Here is a 19,054-nt window from a genome sequence, read left to right as displayed (position 1 = left end):
TTGAAAGTGATTAAAGTAATAAAAGTACGGCGACAAAAATTCAATCACATCTCTCTCTATCTAAATCAGTTTTATTCCAAATAATCTAAGTGTTGTATAATATTAAAATAAGTATGCAATTACATACAAACTAGTTTTAAATTTAAAAAAAAAGGAAATCTGCACCTTTATTTTAAAGTTTGTTTTAAATGTGGTTAACATGTATTTACATGAGGGGGCAACGGCGACAAGTTTAGTTACATACCATCACAATCAACTGTATGGTAGTACACTCTGCTAAAATACTTTTCCTCTTAATTGCGAATGTAAAACATTTCGTCCCGTAAAAAATAGAGACAATTTAAATTTTCACCAACACAGTTTGTCAGCGATGAAGGTCAGGGACACCATAAAATGCAGACGACACGGTCTGTGTACAGCTCTACCATTTTCATAAACTTGTAAAAATATAATATAGGGTACAAGTAGATTTTTTACGATGTCCACAAATATATACTAGATGTAAAACATTGCGACTATTGCCCTTCGGCCAAAATGGTCAAACATTCCCCAGGCTATAGTTATTTTGGTTGTGTCCAAGTATTTGAGCCGTTCAGTGTTGGCTTCTAATACTGTTTGATTTGTCCAAGGATATTTATCGGGATTAATAAGCTTACGCTAAGTATACTTCTGATCTCTTTTAACAAGAAAACTGACCAACTAGCTTGCCCTGATTTGACACGAATTATGGGGACTTTATGGGGGATATAGAAGAGGCAACTTTCATCACCGTGACTTTACGTGTCCTACCGAATATTGATATCGTTCAAAGGCCACCGTTGAAACGGATGCTAATATTAACTCTAGCAATACAATACTTTGAACAAGTGACTTTCTCTATGCCTTTAGCAATATCTCAAATTGACGATACAAATTCATACAGTAATTCTTCCTAATCGACCACTGACCTTTTACTAACGGATAAATCTGGTGATCTATTGTAGATCAATAAACTAGACAATCTCCGATATCATAACCACTACCCAATACAAACATACAAACTTAATAATATATAAACATAACATTTAAATATACTGCTAACATCGACATCATTTACCATCTAAATGTCAGCTGATCTTGCACACAATTTGCACAGTAAGGTATTTTCGCGCTAATGAAAAATTTACATTTTAAAGATTTTGTAATTTTAAGAGATTACATTTTCCTCACCTGATTTTTCTGAAGACCCGTCCACCGAACTAATACCATGTAACGTTGTGTGACTAGGGTTGTGAGGGTTTCCTAACTGAATGTCACTTGTGGTCGAGGCGGACCCAGTTTCTGAAAGGTGGTGCATGGTCATGTTAGACTGCGAAGACGATTCACAACCAGAAACAAGTTCATCCAAGCACAGAGGATCGTGTAGAGAGTCCATTTATACTCTAGTTATTCTTGCTACCCTAGTCCGCTCAACTGGACGATAGTAGCAATATCTTAAACAGTAGCACGGTATAGAATCCGAAATGGGAGGAGCCACAAACAAGTGCTTGTACAATTTCGAAGCTAAAATAATCCACGCTAGTTATATACCTCACAACACAATCACGGCACAGTTACTGTTATAAAATAGTCCAATACTTTGTGTTGCCATTGACAAGAAATAGAGAGAGAAAAAACACGTTGTGTCGTTTCACTGAACTGTCGGCATGTAAATAGAAAACTGCAAACTACAGTGTGTTCGGGGTAATACTACTAGTAGTGTTTAACGGCGGCTTAAAGCACGATCACCACAGCATCAATCACTCATACACGGGACGGACTGGCGAAACCTCACTATATGAGCATGACTGGCCTGTGACGTCACACACTACACGAATATATACAAACTACCCATGCTGCCCTGCGATAGGCTGAATCGTGCTCGAGCTATATTTCACACTGCCAATATAGCGGCTATAATTTGCATGACAGTACTAACTGGGTGTTGTTTTTAATAAATTGATAAGATGCCGGGCAATTTTTGCATGTCGATAAAGTATTGATAGCATTTAGAGCCGTGGTCAGCCAATGGAAAGCCCGTGAGCTGGACAGGGGTTAGTACATAAAAAAGTATAAAAGAAAACTATGCTCTAGGTCCCACCCCTTCACTTCGGACAATTAAATAACCACATAAGATTTCGCTTGGAGCTATTCTATACACAAGGTTTAGAATTCTCCACAATACTGGTTAGAATCCCACTACAAAACCTTTAAGTGCAGAGGAGATTTTGACGTAAAATAAAATCTATTTAACTTAAGATGGTAGAAATTCTACAGCACTCCGTAAATTAATGGTAGATTTTCGAGTAAATTACCATAAAAACAGTAGAAATCTCACTGATTAGTTGCTACATCTCCTTAGCGTTAAAATTGTGAGACGATTGATCCTTGTAAATACTGCATCTCACATACACTTGTAGACTTTAAACCACACCGATTTACTCAAAATCTCTTGATAAAATAAGATTTTCATTCACTTAAACAATTACATGCATGATCCTAAGATGTTGTGGTGTATCACGGGGACCATTATAACTCCTTTATAATGCAATTGATACTTTTTTCTTACTTTTTTTGGACAAAATATAAATACTAATCAATGATTTTTGGAGGTGTATTCTATAAAAGAGTTTGGATGTGATTTTGAGCGACATTCAGAGAATTACAAAAAATGTAGATGCATTTTTTAACATGACTAGAAATTTCTTTAAAAATTACTCAATTAAAGCACTCATCGTGTCTATATTTACATTATATATAATTATTTAGCATCTTTTAAAGTTAAACAAAAAAGGCTATGGGTAGCAGGACTTATTTTTGTCTAAACATCGTGTCATATTTAATAGGAAAATTGGCGTTTGACTGATAACATAAAATATTATCAAATAATGATTAACTAATCGATTAAATATATTAGTTCCGAAAACAGATCGAATTCAAGTTTAATGTTTTCTATAAACACACTCTGTATTGAAATAACAAACTCTCTAGTTCTTTACTAACGGTATTGTCATCGCCCCAGCACGAGCCAGCCACGGCTAAAGGGAGGTAATAAGGCAACGTAAACAGACTACCCTAGAAGATAAAATTTGGATTGCCAACATTTCCGATTGCTTTATTTACAGATCTTAATCAAGGGAACATTTTAGTATACCTACATTATTGCTTAGTTTCATGCATTAATTTTATTAGTCTGTCTTTTTTATTATCCATACAGCGGGACAATTGCTTCTTGAACAAATTTAAAACAAAATATAATACATTCTTAAAATAATCACATCTTATTGTCATAAATCATTCGGTGACATTTATAATTAATATCTATAAAAAATTCACGATATGGGTTTCATGAATATTTTATATGAAAAAAAAGAACGAAATGTATTTCAGTCTGATTTAGACATTTTTCCACTATATACTTTATATTTGTAATTGAAATTATGGCATGGATTACCAACTAAAAAAGATTTCATTAAGATTGACACTTCGGAGACTGGTGTTTCAGACGGAACGATTTGATCGCGGATTTTCCCACATAGAAGCATATCTACCAGTTAGCACACCCCATTAACTTTTGACACTACAAACAATAATACAGTAAAAGAAAGTTTTGTCATATGAATGTGATCGGGGCTTATTAACGAGGGCAAGGACTATACAATTGTAATCTGATTGCGCGCGACGGGTTAATTGCACTTACCGGTTGATTAGTGCATGCGGAGGTGTACAATACCCATCAAGAGTGATTAACACCAATATAGTCCCCTATCGCTAGCAAAACAAATCCGTTGGGGGTGCAGGAGATACATTGAAGGGGTGAGATATTAGTCTAGTACACTAATCCTATGATAGGTAAGGTACATATACATTCAATGGCTTGATAGATTTTGTAAGTATACATTAACTAGTGATAAAACACTTAACGTATCGTGTTAAATATGGTCTTAAGACTTCTAGAACAATGAAATCCTTTAAGTCAATTTAGCTTAATTTTAAACTGTTTGAGCATTGTTTCTTAAACACGCATTGTTTAATGTTGACCATAATTTAAACCCATATTGTCTAAAATTTATCTGTTATTCGACAGCAATATTTAAAACGATTATCGGAGCTTACATATGTAATGATAAGCATAAATATTGTCTTAAATAATTGAATCAATAATGACAGATCGATTATTAAAATAAACTTTAATGATAATATCATGATCATGGATATCGGATATGTAGAACAATGGAATTAAAACGCGTTTAGCGAAATCGGCCAAGTTTGCATTGAATTCTATTTACTAAAGAAATAAAATTTGATTTCTGATTGACCAGAACCTTGTAGAACGAAATGAAGCAAAATAACACAAGAGAAACAAAGGCAGAAAAACAATGAAAAATCTCAGCGCAGATATTTTAGAGCGACCATCTTCTGACATGCTCCATATTCAAGACACGTATCTGTACTTTCCCTATATTAATACAATTTTTGAAAAAAATATATTTAGAACAACACAGTGAAAATACCGGATCGTTTTTCAAGGGCCCCCATGGGAAGCTTATCTTTTTGTCACAAGTCAGAAAACAGCTGATTCCAATAGATATTTGTATCGTCTTGATAGAGTAAGCAATTTGGTTGAGACATACAGACATGTATAAACGCCATATTTACCTATTTTGCGTTCGACCATCGTGGTTCTGTATAGACGTAAATTTGAATTCATTTTCCGCAGGCATACATTTCAGAACGTATCGCTTTATGCAGGAACTTAGTGCCTTCAGAACTTCGAGTCTACACAAATCGGACGTCAAGAACAAGTTTTTAAAATTTGATAGGACATGTGTAATGTCGAACATATCATTTAAAACCACGTGCATAATATATCGACAGCAAGCTCCAACATCTGCATTTATATTTCAATTTGGCGTTCACAATCGCTATGGCATGCCGAACAAAAACCTTTAAATTCGACGCGACATTAATTCGATCAGAGATAGCTATAACAAACATCCTATATTAGCAAATAATGTATCGTGGACAATTGCCGTTGGTGTACATGTTTTGCAGCAATAAACTATCGCCACCCACTCTCAAGATGCAACGAATTCTAACCCACTTCATAACATAACTATATATTACTAAAAGAATCATAAGGGAAATTATGACAGTTTCTTTAATGTGCAAACTAATTAAAAAAAAATGCCAAATTTTTTGTCATGATAAAATCAGATATAATAAAAGTGTACAATGATTCATAGTCATAAAATATGACAATATTGACACCATAAATACAGGCATAAGTGTGCTCTATTCTTATTAAAAGTTAATTATCTCACCTCTGACATAATTTCAGATATATTTCACATAAATCAAAGGTAATTATTATATTTTTGTCCATGGATATTTTTATAAGTAGATTATCATGTAATTCAATATCCTACAGTAACTGTCATTCATAATTATATCATAACATCACTTCAAAAAACATATATCACATATTATACTGCTTCTAAAGAAACAAAAAGATAATCGTACCGAAAGGTATACACAACCATTTAGCAGCAAATATACACTCTTATATCCAGGTCGTTATTCATATCGCAAAATCTTTATTTAATATAATAAATAAATCTAATACAAAATATCTCTTTGTATCATATTTCCCCTACTTGAATAATGATAAAAAGATCCTTTAAAATACATTAAATTGTAAGTTTTAAAGCCTTGGTAATCTTGTATAAGACCTTGGCTTAAAAAAGTTTAAACATTACAAGCTCACTAAAATGCATATTTATTATAAACACAACCATTTGTTTATGTTTTTGGAAATTATAGCGATAAGATACGCCATGAAATACTAGTTAACCTGTAAAGGTATTATGGCGGTAAATAAGATTTTTAAAAATGAAAAATATTCAGTATTTTTTACCGAATGGTTTTAGAAGTTTTGCTGTAAATCATAGGTCTGTCAACTATGCAGGTCGTGAATGTGTTCAGAAAAGACCTTAAAAGGCATGACTGACTACCGAATTATTGTAAATTTTCCAGTACCTAAATTTTTTAGCACTGGCTAATAACTGAAGAGGCAGACTTAACATGGGTTATATATCGCGACAATTCCCCAACAAATCCATTTAGACCAATAACTGTCCCATCGTTACAAAAAACATTGAACGCGAACGAATTAGCCCAACAGAAAGTCGACAAGAGGAATCGGACTGACATGCATTGTACACATGCACGTTATATTACTGTATAAATTTGCTTCTGCGTAACAAGCATATTGAAGCCATAATCAAAACTGGTATACAAGAAGTAGTTTGCCCATAAATCAAAATAGCCACTAATCCAGGGAGAGATTTTCTCTAGTATCAACTGACAACCGAATAAATCAGTAATAGTTAATTTTTTCTGCTAAGAAAAAAAAAACAAAACAGAAAGGATGTCAGTATGATATGATGGAAAAATATAACAAGTTGAAGGCCAACATTACCAATTTATTGTTATAAATAACTGATAAATGGCATATTACAATCTAAATATTCCAATTGTTGTATTCTGTCACAATATATAACTATGATACACATCTTTATTCTACATGTCAATCGTCGGAGTAGAGAATATAAAACTTAACTATCAATGGATATTGTGACAAGGTAAGCTGCAGATCTTATTAAAAGCACGAATAGAACATGCTGTGCAGCACCAATAAATGCAAGGATTAAATATTACAAGAGATTGACCCGGGGATAAATGTGGATTGGCTGCAGAGCTCTAACTTAACATGGTGCATTTGGGAGATTTTCACGTCTCACCAGTAGATTAGAGGTCATATGAATACAACATGCACGTATTTCTATATAAAACTATAGTACTAGGTTATCTTCCTTTTGTCAAATTTTGCTCTAACACTTCATTTTACAACTGTTTCTACCACGATGGTCAACTTAACATGCTACTGATTTAAGTATTAAAATGGTAGCTTCTTTAAGGGCAAATGTAATGAATTGTTCGTCCACTAGAGATCAAATGCAGAGTATGCTACACGTTTAATCATCATTAAAGCTTGTGAATGCACTTCAGGACAATGTCCTGGTTGGTGGCAAAAGGAAGCATTCATGTTTGTTTTTTTTATAACCAATTCACCACTTGGTCTTTAAAGCTTGTGGACGGGATGCAAGGTGGAAACACGATGGTGCTGTTGATTTGGGCATCAAGGACTCTTTGCATGGCTGAAAATATCAATGGTACCTTTTCTATCCCCCTATTCACATCTGAAGTTTCAATGTTCACGATACACGGTGGTGTTGGAATAAGGGAGGAACATGTTAATATTGAAATAGAACTCGCTGAGATTGTTAACTGGGAAGCAGTTGCTTGACGGGATTCATTGGTATGCATTTTTTTTTAAAACTAGAGCGAACGAATTTGTTGGGGGACAATGAACAAGTCAGTTGCTTCAAGGGCTTGACTGTTTTTTACGTATTCTTTAGTACATAAAAACACCCTTTATCCTCTGAATAATTTATTTTAGTAAGAATTTCAACATGTCTTTGTAGAGAAGGCTAAGGGTTAAAAAAATGAACCCTGTAAAAATATTTTTATGCTGATCGAGTTAAAATAATTTGTTTCATTCAGATTCCAGACCAATTAATCCTGGATATTTGCCGTTCTTTAATTTTAGGCACCAGTCATGTATTATCGAGACAACGCAGGGTACCAACTCATCTGACAAACCTCCATCCCAAAAATATTAGTACCCAAGGTCTCAGTATACTTTACTTTTTCAATAATTTGTTTTATCAAGGACAACGTACACTTATCTATTTGACACCAAAAACAACCAACACCCGCTTTTGTCAACATACATCCAAATATATCGCCAGTATGATTATCCACTACATATGATTCATATATATCGTCTATTATGTAATGTATGTTATCTTTGGTGTAGGGCAAACAGGTGTAGACGAATTTTTGCTACACAAAACACTAGTCCGGACAACCACAAACTTAATCACCCCTCCAAGTACCCGAATCACACCTGTATCTCTTTAATAATAAACTACTTATTCTTATCTACCCACAAAAATTTCCTTAAATGATTATCCCGTTATGTATTTTCTTAGCAACACTGCAGGAAAATCACATTTATTATTTGAAATATAGATATTATACGCCTAGTGTGAGATATAGATTCAAACGGAATGTTTTGGATTGTGTTTGATGTGCAACTTTGCACATAGGCTACTCCATGCATGTTATAATGTTCACATCTATTCCAATATTCAATTTGCACACAGTCTTCATACAATGAGCTTCTAAAAAAAGATCCACAGATTAGGGAGTTTCATAAGATCATATTTGACGATACTGATATATCTTGCAAAATTAATTAAATGACACAATCACAAACCCCCTTAATCTGTTTCCATTTTAAAAAATACAAATTTAAGCGATAATATTCTGTCTCGGCGGCTACTCCAAGAATAGACAACTTTTGTAATATTAATTTTGGTGAATACAGAAATATAACGAATTTTACACACCGTACCTGTTACTTCAACAGATTTGAAGATAACGCACGAACATTTTGTTTCATGACAGCGACATTCTATAATGAGGGTCAAAAGAGTTGATTTTCTATGGGAGGAGGATTATTGAGGCCAGGGGAGACAGTGTATGTCTGAGAAATGATATCAATATCATATAATACCCCGAGTCTTTGCCTGTCAGTCCTGGAAATAACCTCGCCATACGTGGTCGTTTATAAAACCATTAGCATCTCTAAGAGTGAGTTAACGAGGGAAGAATATGGATAACGGACCGACTAGAACCACTCGAGGGACGCGAGATTTTCTTAACACAGCCAGGCCGAGAGTTTTACAAAGATAATCCCTTTCAAATGAAACTCCACTAAATATTACAGTAGCAGAGGTTCCAAAGCTCCGAAATGATAGTGATTCATCTAAATAGCCAAACAGTTTCATTACAATATTGGCAGTTGTTGGCAACAAGAATTATACTTGAGGGAAAAATTGGATTTATTTGTAATGGGGTGTTGAAGACTAATGGCCATCCGGCAAACTATCCATCCCATCCTGGATATAAAAAAAACGATGCTAGTTTTAAAAACTTTTCTTTGTACCCAACTCAACCTTTATTTCCGTTGTGACAACGCGGTGTTAAGATAAAAGAGGTTTCGTTCTGTTCGTATTCTATATCTGTTTGATCATCGGATTGCATAGCAGTAGTTGAAACCATATAATTAATGTCATTTTTGACACGGTTATTAAGCTATCTATTATAACATAATAAAATAGTTATTTGATCTGTAGATATCTATATAGTAATTTAATAACTATATAACGTTTATAATATGTGTGTAACAGGACGACTTGGAAACAATTATTCATTGACAATAACTAGAGAGGACCACTGCTCTATATTTATCATATCTTATATACATTTTGGGCAGGTTATAGAGGGAACTAGAGTCGGACAACACATGTTTTTCTACACATTTCTACTGGAAAGCCCTTATTTGTAGAATAATTAAAGTAAACTTTAAAAAACTTATAATTTTTAAATACTGAAATGCACTCTAGGACATATAGGTCGTTAAGTATATTAATCTATTACAACCATATTTTAAAGCTTGTAGTTTTATCTACTATGAGTATTAATAAATTGAGTATACAGAGAAGTGGTCATTAGGGGTATCCTGATATATGCATATGGTCTATCGATTATCATATTATCTCGGAGAGACAACCAATATATGTTTCTTCAGATAATGTTGCCAAGTTGTTTCAATAAAAAATGTGGAAGTGGAAAAAATAAAGTTCTAAGGTACTTCCAAAGATTTGACATAGTAGAAGTCAATCTTTTATCAAACATTGTCTGCATATACCACAACGCTTGTACAGTAAATGTCTGATTGTGTTCCCATAATTTAAAAGAGAGCAAAACTTTACGTTTACCATCTATTGTCAACATCTCTTTTCAAGTCTGTTTTACGACACTCGTCTTTTGAAGCAGGAGTCAGAAAACGTCACATAGGACAGGAAACGCCAAGCTACATTCAAAAGCATACATTGCGCGATGTGCAGCAATTTTCACCAAAGAGAATATGATGTTTAAAAGGCGCGTTTACAAAGCTTTTAGTTGGTATGAAAATCTTTGAGTAAATTGTTCTTTTCTTTGTGACCTCATTCCTCAACAACCAGCTATAGTTTCTACCGTTAAAAAGACAGCGACCTGGTCGTACGGCCAATGTTTTGTGTACAGTATCATAAGCAACAATGTCAACCCTCTCTTTAAAGCTCTTATGGAGGAATTGTTTTTTGATTGATCTAATATCAACAAAGATAATTCAACAAATAATTGTAGGTTTGGTTCATCATCTGAGAATTGTGTTTCTATCGTTTGGATTCGGTTTAGTATTTAATACTAGATTGAAGTGGAAACGCCTATAACATTTTTAAAATTCCTTTGAGAAGATTTTTGCTTTAGTAGTTGTATTTTCTAGAAAGTTCCCATTAACCAGGAAAAGTCACTTCCAATCTGAAACCAAACCATGCAATAAAACAACCAAGTAATTCCTGGGCCCTTATTCACGAAAACTTAAACTAAGTTACAACCGAAATTTTAAGAAATACTGCAACTTCATTGGATATATGCAAATTGATTTTACTGGTCAGCCAATCGAATTGCAGTATTTCTTAAAATTTCGATTGTATCTTAGTTTAAGTTTTCGTGAATAAGGGCCCAAAACTGTAACTCAAAGGTACCACCAGGTAGAAACATGTACACTTTAATAAATGCATTACCTATTATCTCCTTTGTTAAATGGCAAGATTTCTTTGATTTGAAGCGAGTCGCGGTAGCTCACTGAGTAAGACTTTGGCGTGCTAACCTGGATGTCCCGTGTTCGACCCTGGCATTGACGAGAAAGTTCATCGTGATTTTTCGGCGTGGCTCCGTCCCTTTCTGTGGTGTAGGACCAAGGCAGAGAGGGAGAGAAATTTGGTTTAACGTCCACTCGACGCAAACTAGGTCATTTCGGGACTAACATATGGCTCAATTTTATTTCAATAATTCGCTTGTGCATAGGGGTCTTTAGCAGTGGGAGGACCGGAGGACCCGGAGAATACCCACGAGATTGGACAGGCGACGCCATTTTTCGCGCACGCGTTCATCCACTAGACCCCCCCCCCCCGGACCATGGTTCTCGCAAGGAACAATGTATAGTTGTTCAGATGGGAAGTAAAACCGAGGTCCAATGTACACATTAGCGTGCACGTAAAAGACCGTTGAAATTCGAAAGAGTAGGCCGTAGCGCCGCTGCCCGCGCGAGGTTTCCCTCATAGCACACTGCGTATCGTATGTTGATTTATTTCGTAAAAATAAAGATTTGACTTCCTGAAAGTACATGTTAGCGTTAATTTAAAGTAAGACTAATGTCCATAGTATTAACACGATTTTGTGTTTTTTAAAAATACGAAACTAAAAGTATTAAACCAATCAACATCGCCAGCTCCAGCGAAGAAAAAAATAAACTGTAAAGGGGTTTGCGTAATTATTATTCAAAATATAACCGAGACCAACCCAATTCAACAATTTATTTTGACTTAATCAACAAGGCTTTGTCCCTTAAACAACTAAGTTATTAACAGGATGGTACAACCTAATTGTCATTTAATTTTCTTACATAGCCCTACCTTTTACTCAAATTTGATGCCATGCTAATTATTATTCAAAATTGTTGATGTAAACCAACCATTTTCTTGTTCCTAAAATAAGTTTAATTTAAAGTACCGATATAAAACATATATCTTAATAAAACCAGCCACTGTGTGATATTTGATTATTTATTACTGAATAAATATAGACAGTTGGTAACAGTTTGAACAGCGAGAATATGGCGATGAATTAATGAAAAAAGCAAACAAATTTACACACAATGTGGCCATGTACAAGTCGTTTAATACCAAAGTGATACAATCTCTAGGCATGGGCGTGAACAGAATTTATTTGTATTTGGCCAATACATTAATAAAGACGGCGATCTCTCTTTTATTCATAGAAAAGAGATTAGGTATCGACGTTGGACCGTAGTCAATTGCCGGATTGTCATTTCCAACATCAGAAAGAAGTACATGCACTGACTGAATAAGCGAAACTTGGTGTCAACGAGATTCAAGTATTCATAAACCTCGACGATCGTGCTTCATGAATAACCAAGCAAACTGAAAATTTTGTGCGTGCTGAAATTTGTGTTTCTGATAGCAAGGCGCGCACTCTCCTTAATTACATCTCGGCTTGTTTGAACAAAAGACATTGAAAAGTTCCGTCTTGAAAAGTAGAAGTTTACTAAATAAAGAGAAAAGAGGAATTATTATCCAGAATAAACATGCAAGTACAATTCAATTTACAAGCTCTCGCCGTGCGTAGTTACATTGGTGATAAATATTGAAAATAGATGGCAATAAACTTCTTCAGATGAATCTGAACTTTGCTACCGTGTCCCTAAACTGTCTGTGTATTTTTAATAAAGTTGATTTTTAGAGTTGTTTGCGAATCATGCACTTAAGATATGAATCCGAGTGAAAGACGAAACTCTGTTGAATTGGAAGTCGTTTGAAATCAGACCCACTTTGCTTAGTTGGCTTGCCAAATCACGCAAAGGGCAGGAGTAGAATTATGTTGGACAGAGATCACCTCTCTTATATATCAAAGAATCTTTTGGCAGATGCACACGTAACGCTAAAAATATAGCAGAAGTGGATTATATTTTTTTGCAATTTTCTTTTTTTTCGTTCAGTTTCAATCTCGTATATTAATTTTCCCAAAATATAAATCAAAAGCAGAACATGCACCAATATTCTATGATTTAAAACTGAAGTTTATGAATAAGGCGATACTGGGATTTGCTTGTAGAGAAGCAATAAGAAAGATATCCCATACGCGTACATAAGCACAGAGACGCGATGCACACCATGTAAAAACTGTGTTTACCTATTCAAGGGAGGTAAGTACAGGTATGTAATGTATGGGATACCCAACCCCAGCATGACCAATACTGTTACGACCAATGGATATAATTATTGTTGTCATTTAAAAATTGGAAATTTGCTATGAGTTTATGATTTATAAAATAATAATAATAATAAAAAAATCAGTAGGCTATACAACGTTTATTATTCTTAAATTATTAATACTAGTATTCAAACTAAAAACTTTGAAAGGAAAATATTATTTTAATTCTGTCCGATTCCTAAACGTATTATATTTACACAGCTATTATTTTATTTCACTTCATTATTGTAAGATTACGATTATAAATTATTCATAATTTTCTTAGATATTATACTTATGGACCACAATGCTTAATATAACGATTATATCTTTTGGACTTGATTAAATATATTTACTGAACTTCATATTATTTCTATGACAAAACCAAACAAAAAAAAAACATTCAAATTTATTCTATTATTTTAGTAGAATGTATTTTCTATTAAAATCATAATATCCTTGACAGATGTTATGCGCGGATTTTTATTCTGAAATAAACAATAATTACGTAATTCAAACCCCTTAATATATTTTCTTTCCTTGTCCACATGTCTTGGTGTGAATTTGGTCTAGTTTAAATCTAATTACGGAAAGAAAATATGTTCATTCTATTACCATATACATCGTCGTAATTGTATTTTTTATCTTAAATACTTAAGACGAATAATAAGATTTTAATCCTGTATAAAATAAGATAAAAAGAATGGGATACAAGACGTCAATAATGGAGAGCGAACCCAAAGGAAAAAAAAGGTCTGCGCTACCGTTAGTAATTATAGTTAGTGGGTAATTTATGACTTATAGAGAATAGATATGTTATTTGATATATTCATAAGACATGCGAATATGATATATATGGTGTCGGCGGTAACGAGCAAGGGATAGAAGTGACGTACAAACTCGATCGAGCGTTGGACTATGTATGACAAGTTTATGACGGACAAACAGCAAACCGACTATAAGTAACACTCGTGACAAAAATACCACAAGCTCTGTTCACCAATGATATATTCTTTACAACTTTTCAGTGACATATATTGATATTTATGCAGACACCATAAGCTAAATGGCATTACTGCGATTATGATAAGATATATGGTAAAATAAGAAATATTATTATGGTCAATATTAAAGTAAATTTAGTATAAAACTAAATATCATTGTACCCCAATTGATATTAGTAACAGGTAAAATTTTATTGCTAGTTAACACTACACACAAAGAATGCTGAAAAATCACGAACTATATATAAACCATCATACCCGAAACGCAAGTTACAAAATAATGATTTCCATTATGATCAAATTCAATGACCATAGGGTAGAAAGCCCGACCTCCATTTGCAATCAAAATTAATTTAATATAAAGCAGAATGATATATTTGAAAAAACAGAAATTAACAGATAAATTGATTTTAAAAATGAAGTAATAGTGCTGGAGAGAGAGAGAGAGGTTGGGGTGTTTAGGTCAGCGGGATAATATAGGCTATGACAGTTCCTCAATGTCTTTCAATTTTTGAATAAAATAACCTCGAAAACCGAAAGAAATATAGCTATAGACACGAGCTTATCGGAAATGAAAAATTTGATCATGACCACAAGCGCTTCTGAACACATAATATATCTGTTGACCAAAAAGTTTTAGAATGCCGAAACTCAACAGGGTTCACCCTCTCCGAACCCATTGCGTCACTTACACCAAATTTGAAAATAAATGCGGTTAATCCCCTCGCAATTCTAATGCCTCACAACAAATTGAAAGAAAGAAACCTTTTAAAAACTCTAGTCACTATACATAATCAACGCTGATTATCGATAGGGTTGGTCCTCTCATGACCACAATGCTACACGGACCGACGGACAGGGTTACGACATAATACGCATACACTGAAATATGGAGGTATAAAAATATTGTTTTTATAAAAATAAAATAACAGTACATGTGAGCTGAATTTTCGGTCATGTTATTTGGAGGAAAAACATGCACTTCCGGCAAAGAAACTATATATAAAGAGGGCGAGAGAAATGGGGTTTAACGTCCACTCGACACAAACTAGGTCATTTCGGGACTAACATATGGTTCAATTTTACTTCATTACTTCGCTTGCGCGTAGGGGTCTTTAGTAGTGGGAGGAAACCGGAGAAATAATATAAATAACGTTGAAAGTCACCGTGTCACAAAAAGGATAGTAAGAAACAATAGCCCCATTTTAGTGACGTATAGAGCTTTGTGCCTTAATATTTGTATAGTTATGTGCAATGTGCTTGTTTTAAAGTAGCTAAGTCTCTAACTGAATATCATCCCAAGTCTTTGACATTGAAAACGCGAATTATTTGTCAATTTAAATCAACACTGATGTTGTCATCGTACCGAGAAAAGATGGGCTTATGATATCCAATATTTAAGACAAAACAAACATTTTACACGATTCGTGTACCATAATGCGTTTCAACGCCATTTGTAAGAAGGGACTTGAAGAACTAGGCTAGACATATTCTACAAGTCATGTCAAACGGTAACGCCATATTCTTATCTAGAGAGCATGCACAATAAATACTATCGGTGTAGACTCGATTGAGACTTTTGGCGTATATTTCGCCGAACACGAACGATTTGAAATTAGAGTAAAAACGGAAACGATTGAATGTAAATCAGTTTATATACATTCATATTACATGTACATTATTATATGCGTTGCGACCCATTTGTGTCAATTTCTAGGTCCCAAATATTGGCGATTTAGCTCCTTTAAAGTATCTCGTAAGATATGCCATTTATTGTAACATATATATATTTCCCCGTAGTTAGGATTTATTTTTGAAACGAAGTGTTTCGTATCTTGTCAAGAAAATGTATCTTACATCACGACAAAAATCTTTATTCGCGTATACATGTTAATGATTTAATAGCAATTGTTATTCAAACATCAAATGTTGAGTTCACCCAAAACCCAAATCAGAGATAGTAGTGGTCATAGGAAGAGCCAAACCAATGTCGGGAAGGTTGCGAGTAAACCAACTGGGGGTCCGTGAAGCGATGGAAGCCTCCGAAACTTTGTGCGATTTTGATCCCTAGCTGTCGACAGAAGCATCCTTTCGGGGGTATAGGGAGCTCTAAAAATTGTTTGAATAAGATTTCCCTGTGAAGTTAGTGCCATGTGTTGTGTACGAGTATCGTAGGCCTACTCTTTGGGGAACAACTTTACAATTAAATAAAATGGAGTTTAACTTCAAAATGTTCTCCTCCAACTAGGCTAATGAAGACGAGCATACGCCATACAGTGTGCTATTTGGGAAATTTTGGCGGGCACTATGGCCTACTCTTATATCGAATTCCAACTGTATATGTATCTTTTACGTGCACGCCAATGTATACACGGTTTTTCGTGCCACCCGAACGACTAGACAGCTGTCATTTTCAGGCCCTCCGTCCTGCACCTTTGACAAGGGGAAACCACGTCGGAAAATCCAGATAAACTTTCTCGACCAATGCACGGATCGAACACGCGACCTCCAGTCTAGCGAGCCAGTGTCTTACCCACTTAGCCACCGTGGCTCCCTTTTTGGCCCAGAGTTTAGGTTGCACGTCATACCGAATATTACTAACCAATATCTATTGACTGTTTAATATCATTTGTCAAATCCACTGTAAACTAGACGTGAAGAATTCAACACCTTAACTTGTACTTAACTAAATGTAAAACATGAAGTATCAGTATGACCAACGATTGTACTTGTGCCTGTAGTTACAAATGACTAGATTTAATTTAATACTGTGTCAATGTCTATGTTAGCACAGTAGTTAATGTTATTTCCTATACCTGACAGTCGACATGTGGGGGTGATCTAATCCATCTGTAACACAGACTGCCAGCCGTGAAGTTAGGCCGGAAAACGGACATGCCTACCGGACGGAAACTAAGTACACAGATTCGACGTGCACACGCGAGGGCCACCGGGAGACGTTAACTCAACAAAAGTAAATACGACCAGGGTGATATGAGTGTCTATACAAGCCAACGGAATAGGAAATGTTACCAATGCTAAACGCCTGACGAACAACGAGTTTGGCTCTCCGAATAGTCCACACCTGTACATTTAACAAAACACCTGTAACATCAAAGACACGAATCGACCCGACTATTGTTTGAAAGAGGTATCCTATTATCACATTATTGTTAGAACATCTAAAACGGGCGCAATTCATTCAGAGAAATATATTGTATTCTGTGATTGTATGTGACAGAAAGTTCAGAAAGGTTACTTCCTCGCTTACCAGTTTAGCAATAAATTCAGAAGCGATATACCATTTTTTTTAAAACTAATGTGTTGCTCTATATCACCAGAGGTGATATTTTACTACTTTGACTAAGTTGCATGTAGTCACAAAAAGTACAAACATTGCATTTCTTACAATGCCGCCAAATGGCCCGCCTAATGTGAAGCATATATGAACTCTCGTAAAAACCGCCGTGGATTTGAAGAACAGATGACCTACCGGAAGTACAACCATCCTATCAATTATCAGAAAATACAAAGAAGTTTGCTGATCTAGGTACAGATCACATTCTCTTAACCTTTATATCATCCGAAACTTACACTTACATACTGCACACAGTAAACATTAGACATTAAGTTAAAATAAAATTAAAGGGAAACATACATAATTTTGCTAAGTGAAAAATGATTATAAAGTTAACGGTATCTTGCCAATACATGTATATAAAATTTATCAATAAATATGAAACAATTGTATGTAATGTGCGGATTTGTACAAGGTAAAAATTTTGAACTTTACAATAGAAACCATGACCAAACCATGACAATAGCGCTTTTCTTATAAAAATTTATATATACAAAACTTGACAAAACTATGAACAATTGAAATTTTGACGAAACAGCGTAACATACAATTCGACACTATTTGTATACACTATAAAATATAAAAATGAATGTGTGATAGATATGTATGTCATGTATATAATTCATATAAAATACAGTTCAATTGACTGACAATTAAGGCAGATTTCCGGATTGTAAGAATCCATGCATATCTCAACACACCATCTTTTTTCACAAATGAGCATGATACGGTCACAAACATGTACCAAGATACAAAGGAACACGCAGCTAAACATTTAGCAGTAGCAATTTTTATGCAACCTTTCGTAATCAGACGATATGGTTCCCTATGCTGGTCTTTTGAACCCGTTTTGTCATAAGTAAATAAATCTTCAGTGAATTTCGTACATTAAATCTTTTCAACAAACAAATTAATTTACACTTATTGGTTGTTCAATAAGGAAAAACATCGATGTACTCAACAACCCCGGTTTAAGGGCTTGATACTATTTTTATCTAAATTTCTATAACAATAAGTGCATGTATGCCTATACAACTAATTGTATCCGTTTATGTATCTGAAAACTTAGCAACCAAAATATGGACACTAAAAACCGTGAATACCACTTTGATTAAAAAGGAACATCATGTCTACGGTAAAGTTTATACGTGAAGTAACCGTGATAATTCTCCTTTCGCAGATAGCTCTTAATGATAGGCAGATATTTAGACAGATAGGCCAGTTGACTGACTGTAGAATACTAGTATACAAACCCCCCAGCTGATTCAATATACAAAACATACTGGCAAGATAGAGGGGACGTCGACAAGGGTGGCTATTACATCCCTACTGTTTAACTGTACGTGCAGATCAGAATGGTTTCGTGATTTATCATTAGCATATGCGGACTTTCTAATACACCAAAGGTTAACCCCTCAGTTTACATTCAACAATCTACACCAAAGGTACTTCGGTGTAATTCGCTACAAAAGATCACATTAAATGAGAAATTTATTTTACTTTTTGTTAAGCATTTCTGAAGTATGGATTTGTTGGGCTGAATTTAATATCGCTTCTATTTGCTAACTGCATTCCAGCCGACACAATTGGACATGCACGGTATTTT

At 34.5% G+C, this 19,054-nt stretch overlaps 1 protein-coding gene across 4 annotated transcripts in view; it reads right to left on the bottom strand.

The window, feature by feature from the left end:
* LOC126811382 (pituitary homeobox x) overlaps positions 1 to 19,054 on the bottom strand; it is a 62,448-nt gene that overhangs the window by 11,865 nt on the left and 31,529 nt on the right. The window contains exon 1 of one of the 4 annotated variants that reach the window (XM_050536956.2): positions 1,210 to 1,813. The exons of the other annotated variants lie outside the window; for them this stretch is intronic. Coding sequence (XP_050392913.1) covers positions 1,210 to 1,414 — 205 coding nt within the window. The 5' untranslated portion in view covers positions 1,415 to 1,813. Of the gene's footprint in view, positions 1 to 1,209; positions 1,814 to 19,054 lie in introns of those variants that run through there. 4 annotated transcript variants of the gene reach the window in all.

Source organism: Patella vulgata, chromosome 2 (assembly GCF_932274485.2).
Source record: "Patella vulgata chromosome 2, xgPatVulg1.2, whole genome shotgun sequence".
Classification (NCBI taxonomy): domain Eukaryota; kingdom Metazoa; phylum Mollusca; class Gastropoda; family Patellidae; genus Patella; species Patella vulgata.
The sequence above is the reverse complement of the archived record's forward strand: the minus strand, read 5'-3'. Positions and strand labels throughout refer to the sequence as shown.